At 32.2% G+C, this 6,868-nt stretch overlaps 1 protein-coding gene across 1 annotated transcript in view; it reads left to right on the top strand.

The window, feature by feature from the left end:
• Positions 1–4,730: 4,730 nt before the first annotated feature.
• Positions 4,731–6,868, top strand: part of HELRODRAFT_191702 (hypothetical protein) — a gene marked incomplete at its 5' end in the record, with an annotated part of 21,906 nt that continues 19,768 nt past the window's right edge. The window contains 3 exons of the mRNA XM_009019038.1: positions 4,731–4,778; positions 6,072–6,161; positions 6,484–6,591. Coding sequence (XP_009017286.1) covers positions 4,731–4,778; positions 6,072–6,161; positions 6,484–6,591 — 246 coding nt within the window. The remainder of the gene's footprint in view (positions 4,779–6,071; positions 6,162–6,483; positions 6,592–6,868) is intronic.

The following is a 6,868-nucleotide window of genomic DNA, read 5'->3' on the forward strand; positions in this document are numbered from 1 at the left end:
AACGTAAAATAAAAATTATAATTTTGAATATTTATCAATAGATGTGTGTATAGTGTGTATGTGTGAGTGTGCGTGTATTTGTGTGAGAGTGTGTGTGCGTACGTGTGTGTGTGAAAGAGTGAGTGTGTGCGTGTGTGTGTGCGTGTGCGTGCGTGTTATTGTTGTAATTGTGTGTGACAGCATTATATTGTTGCTGGTGTTGGAGTATTTAAAATATTCAGTTTTATCATTTTTTACTTTATTATCGACGTCAATGTTGTTATTATTTTATTATTTTTTTATTTATTTTCTTATTATTTTTGCCTTTCGTTGTTTACTATTCCATATTGTTCTTTTCTGAAATCACATGAAATCACATATTGGAGTCGGTTTTTAATCAACTAGTAGTACATATATTGGTAAGAGAATAAACATATACGAATACACACACACATATCCACACGCACACATACATACATACATACATACACACACACACACACACCACACACACACACACACACACACACATACATACATTTCCTAAATTTCCTAATGCATACACACACATACACACACACACACACACATGCATACATACATAGACATGCATACATACACATACATACACATAAAATACATACATATACTAAAATTATTACTTAATATATCAACAGTATATATATATATATATAATTATATATGCGATGCATGCATTTATGACAGCAGTTGCAATTGATGTAGAACTGAAACATATATCTTGTTGAAAAAGTTCTATTTGCCATAAATGTTTATTGATATTAATTCATTTTTCTAATTTACTTTGATAATTACTTTAAATTAGTTAAATATGAGAAAATGATTACAATTGGACTAATTTGAGAAGTTGTAAAATTTATCAAAACTGCAAATATTAAATTCGGAATATCTTAATTAACTACTCGTGGGACCGAATTTTTTTCTGAATTTATTAAAATCATCAAAATGGAGTTATAAGCATTCGTCTAAATTATCATTTTCAAGACAAGTTAAATATTATTTTAATTAAATACCATTGAATTTAATTATTCAGTTAGCTTAGCTGTAAGTTTTTAGTGATTTATACCGTTTGTACATATCTTGTTAAGAGTTCTTAAACCTAAAACGTCTGTATTAAATTAACGTAATAAATTTTATTTATTAATTGAAGTCAGTTTAGTCAACATTAACAACAATAAACCAACAAAAATCACAGCAATAGCAGCAGGCAGAGCAACGCTACAACACCCAACAAAGCCAGAAGCAACAGCACCAAGCCTCATCTTATAGGCCTTACAACAGCCACAACAAAAATTCGTCACCAACGACAGGAACGACATCGTAATAAAATAATTTAAAACAACGAATACAACAACAACAACAACAACAACAACAACAACAAAATGAAATCAAGCAGCAGCAACTTTATGAAATTATTCGTTGTGGTAATGGTGGCGGCGGCGATGCTGTCCACAACTTCAGTGAACGCTGATTGGGTGAGCACACTTTTTAACGAGCTGACCGTCAATGGACTGGCTGAGAGTACACGCATTGGTAAGTGAGGGTGACTATGATGACGATGAAGATGATGATAAAGGTAGCCGATGACGATGAGATAATGATGATGTGATGTCTGTGGTGATTGTGATGGACTGTTGGGAACTGTTTAAGACCCTAGGACCCAATTTTTTGCCTTCACATAAGTGTGCACGCTAATGAAATCTTAGAAAACATTCCCCTGATTAGCCAGGGATTTCTAACCCAGCCGCTGTAACGCTGCTCCATCCGCTACTAAATCAAACCAGATTTAAATGGAATTATGTAAAGTAGAAACATGGATATATATATATCCATGAGTAGAAGCTGTTCAATGCAGCAAATGATTTAAAAAGTTCAGAAATTAACAACGTTCACTGGGCTAAATAGATCAGGGAGCTTTTATAAAAAATGGTAGACATTTTAAAAAAATATGCGTGAAATTTGTGGTTACATTCAAAATAGCAAGATAAACAAAAATATTTTATTAGAGAAAGCAATTTTTAAAAAATATAAGAGGCTTTGACTTGAAATCGGAATGTTTCCACCGAATAACGTGGATAAAAATGAATAGTACCTTAGCATAGTAGCGTGGGAAAAATAAATAAATGAAGAGTAGTAGTACCTTAGCATAGTAGTGCTCGGTAGGAATTTAGTTAGTCTGAGATAGTCTGAACTTTATTTCAACCTAGAACTTTCTCAGCATGAACTTTTGTAGGTTGTGGTCTGATTCGGCTCGTCTGATTGAATTGCAATATTTTGATCGTTAATTTATTCAATTATTTGTCTATTTTTATTAGTTTATTATCAATGGTTAAAGGCGCCTGGTCTTGTGATTGTAATGACTGGGTTCGAATACAAAGAGATCCCCGCCTTTTATATGCAATGTGTATGATGCGTGGTTTGCACGCGTATTCATATACGCTGTGTGTTTTTGTCGTTGAAACCTCTGAAGCAAACGCAGAAGAGAGAGATTAACCTTTAACCATTTATTTATTTTTATCGATGCGGTTATATTCAGTCAGTTATTTTGTTACAATTTATTCATTTTTATACTGATTTATTCATTTCTTCATTCGTTTATTTTCGTCGCTTCATTGTCTACTTTTTTTGTTCATATGAAGCGCACAATTAACCAACCAGTCAATCAGTAAATTATTAATCAATTTATTACTCCATTAATTATGCAATCTATCAACCAACCAACCATTCAATCAATCAATCGGCCAACCAGTCAGTCAGCCACCCAACCAAATTGATTAGTCATTGATATACTGGTAACCAAATAATTAACCAACCAACAAATTAATCAGTCAATTAGACAAACAACCAATCATTCAGACAATCAGCCAACCAATCATTCAAACAATCAGCCAACCAATCATTCTAACAATTAACCAATCAATCAATCCACTAATCAATCAATCAGCTAAACAAACAACCAACCAACCAATCAATAAACCAACCGACAGACTTCTTAATCGGTAGAATTTCTTTCGTCTCGCTAACTGGAGGCACCCTGGTATACTCAACCACTTCGCCATATTTCAAAGTATTTGATAATTATAACAATTATAATAATAATTATAATTGTTGTTGTTATTGTTATCGTTCGTTCGTTTGTTTGTGTGTTTGTTCATTCAATCGTTCACACATTTTATTCAATCGCTTATTCATTTATTCATTTGTTTATTCATTCATGTATCTATTCATTGATTCATTCAATTAATCATTTACTTAAATACTGTTCAGCCATTCATTTATTCATTCATTTATTCATTCGTTCGTTCGTTCGTTCGTTCTTTCGTTCTTTTGTTCGTTCGTTCGTTTGTTCATTCATTCAATTATTAATTAATTCAATTATTTATAAATGCATTTGAACAATCTCTTATTTATTCAATGTCAAGGTCGACCCGTCAAATGGTGACGTCAGACTAGCCAATCAGTTAAGTTACAAGGTTTGTGGCATTTAAAAAATTTCGGTAATTTATGTAAACTGTAAATGCGTAAATATTGTAATCACACTAAATATATGTAGCAATTAAACAAAATATGTAAATTATGAAATATAAGTAGCATAAGTATTTAAAGTCTTCCTGATTCTACATTCTCTCATTTAAGTAAAGCTTTCAGCTCTGCTTCTCGTCTGGTTGCTCGTGCCCCTTTCTTTTCTCATATATCTCCATATCTTGTTCTCTTGCACTGGCTACCTATAAAATATTGAATAATTTTTAAAATCTGCACATTTATGGAAAAGTCTCGATCTAAAATACTTTCAAAGTACTTATCAGATATATCTAAAATACCTCCAAAGTACTTATCAGATATATCTAAAATACCTCCAAAGTACTTATCAGATATATCAATTAAACCTAAACTTCCCGGTTAATTACGATCTTCTTCTTGTTCTCACTTTTTCTTAACATGTGTTAAACACTTTTATGCTAAATCTGCTTTTGCTTTTTTTGGCCCTTTTCTCTGGAATTCTCTACCTCCTTCTCCAGCTACTTCTCCATCACTTACGAAGTTCAGAGCGGATCTTAAGACCCATCTGTTTGCAAAATTCATTGAGGAGAGCTGTTGAACATCGTGGAAATATTGCTTTAGAAACTAATTGAATGGTTATGATTGGTTGATAAATAATTAAAGTAATCGCAGTAATTCAAGTAATTTTCCTCGTTTTCCTTAGTATTTGTAGTGGTGACCAGGTTTAGTATTTCAACTTCTCCATGTAGTATTCGCTATCAACATATTTATATCCAGTAAAATAATATCAGTAGCTATAATGTATATACCCAGTAAAATAATATCAGTAGCTATAATGTATATACCCAGTAAAATAATATCAGTAGCTATAATGTATATACCCAGTAAAATAATATCAGTAGCTATAATGTATATAGTAATCATTTGCGAAATACTAATTCAAATGAAATACTTTTTAGCGGCTATAATTTGTTTGTAGTAGTCAGTTGAAGCATGTATAGTAAGTAAAGTAAGTGATGATGGAGGTAAGATGATGATGATGGAGAATGGGATAGAGAGTTACAGATAGAAGGACCAGAAAGAGCAGACGCGGATCGATCCAGCCTGAGAGTGTTCAGCTAGTAACAAAAAAGTAATTAAGTAAAGTAATTTTTTATGGTTTTTTTATTTGTAGTAACGGAAGTCATTTCATTTTTTTTGTTCTCCAGAGCATGCCTTCATTTCCGGTTGTGTTTTCAGTTGTCATCGAAGGAAGGACGGTAAGATGATGATGATGATGATGATTAGGGTGAAAAAGAAATGACGATGTTGGTGATGGTGATGATGATGATGATGGTGAGGATATTGATTTTGCGTCATGAGGGTGACGACGATGATGATGATGGTGATATAAAACTGATAGTGATACGATGACGATGCTGATAACGGCGGTGATGATGATGTTTTGAATGGGATGACGACACTAACAGCGATGACGTCACGGTTATAATCATCATTTTAAAAATAAGTTTAGTTTTCATAGCCGCTTTTTTTACAAAATTTAAAAAATTTTCGCGCGATGATGATGATGATGGATGGTTTGAAATTAACGATAAAATAATAATAATAATAATAATAATAATAATAATTTAATTCTCTTCAGAATATGCAGGTTATAGAATAAAAAAAAATGAATGATAGTATGGATGGTTGGATGGATGGATGGATGGATGGATGGATGGTTGGATGGATGGATGGATGGATGGATGGATGGATGGATGGATGGATGGATGGATGGATGGATGGATGGATGGATGGATGAACGAACGGATGAACGAATGAATAAAAGAATAAATAAACTTCATAATTTTACTAAAATAGTGTTGAAGTTAAAACAATACTTCACTAAAAATAAAGCTGTAAATACTAATGATTTTTATGTTACTCCTACTAAATGCATTAAGAATTATTAGTGTTGGGAGTGGTACTTTTATTGTTATAAAATTGTTATCCACTGGTTACTGGCACACTAATTAATAATAATTTATTATTTTGTAATTATGATTATTATGAAAATTATATTATACTTATTGTTATTTTATTATTATTATTATTTTTATGGTGGCGGTAATCTATTTTTAAATTCTGTTTTCTTCATTTTTGGCGCGGAATCGGGTTTTTTTGATTCGAAAAATTTTTCTGTTTTATTTCATTACTAACTTTGCCCTTTAATATATTTTTACTAAATTTACTACTCAAATTACTTGTGTTTATGTGCGTGTGTGTATGTGTGTGAGTGTGTGAGTGTGTGCGTGCGTGTGTGTCTGTGTGTGTGTGTCTGTGTGTGTGTGTTTGTATTGTATATATGTGCGTATGTTTTGATTTTTATACACATAAGTTGTACATATGAGTGCGTGCACGCTTATTGTGTTCATTCATTCATTCATTCATTCATTCATTCATTCATTCATTCATTCATTCATTCACTAATCAAAATTTATAAGAATTATTATTTAGTGAAAAAAAATTGTTTTAAGATTAATACTTACAAATGAAATGTTCAAAATTTTCAGCCGATATACACCCAAGTAACCGTTAATGTCCGACCGGTTAATCACAATCCGAAATTCGATTCAAATCCATACCGGTTCTCCGTTAGAGATGTAAGTAATTTTTTTTTGAAGATATATTTTAATAAATTATTCTCAAAATACTCCAATTGCATTATTTCTTGAGAATAAATTGAAGCTAAACAGACTAACTTAAATTACTTCTCGACTGAAAACATGAATACAATGTTTTATGTTCCTGGTTGTCGCTAATATTACTAAAACTTCTATAGAATAGATTTTCAAATACTATTTTATAGAAATTTCAGTAACGTTTACTCGCTTCAAAAATTAAAACACAAAAATTAAGTTTTACTAGCCTATTCGTTACCTGAACTCCACAAAGTAGTAATCGAATACTTAATTACTGACTCAGAACGCTGATGTTGGCGCCCTGCTGTACAGCGACATGAACGTGATTGATGAAGACACCGGGCCCAATGGAACTGTTGCAGTACTCTGTGATGTCACCTCCAGTCCGCAGGTAGTAACAATACTAAATCACTATACACTTTCCAATGAAAACGCTCTCACCCAAACAAACAAACACGTACGTACAAACATACATACCTTCCTACACACACACACATACTTGTTCTCTTTTTTCTCTCTCTCTCTCTCTCTCTCTCTCTCTCTTTCTCTCTCTCTCTTTTTTAATCACATACACACTCAGTCATCCTTACTTTCTCTCTCTCTCTCTTTTTTTCTCTCTCTCTTTCTTTCTCTCTTTTTTTACACAAATACACACTCAGTCATCCTCA

The sequence above is a fragment of the Helobdella robusta genome (genome assembly GCF_000326865.2).
Source record: "Helobdella robusta unplaced genomic scaffold HELROscaffold_23, whole genome shotgun sequence".
Taxonomy (NCBI): domain Eukaryota; kingdom Metazoa; phylum Annelida; class Clitellata; order Rhynchobdellida; family Glossiphoniidae; genus Helobdella; species Helobdella robusta.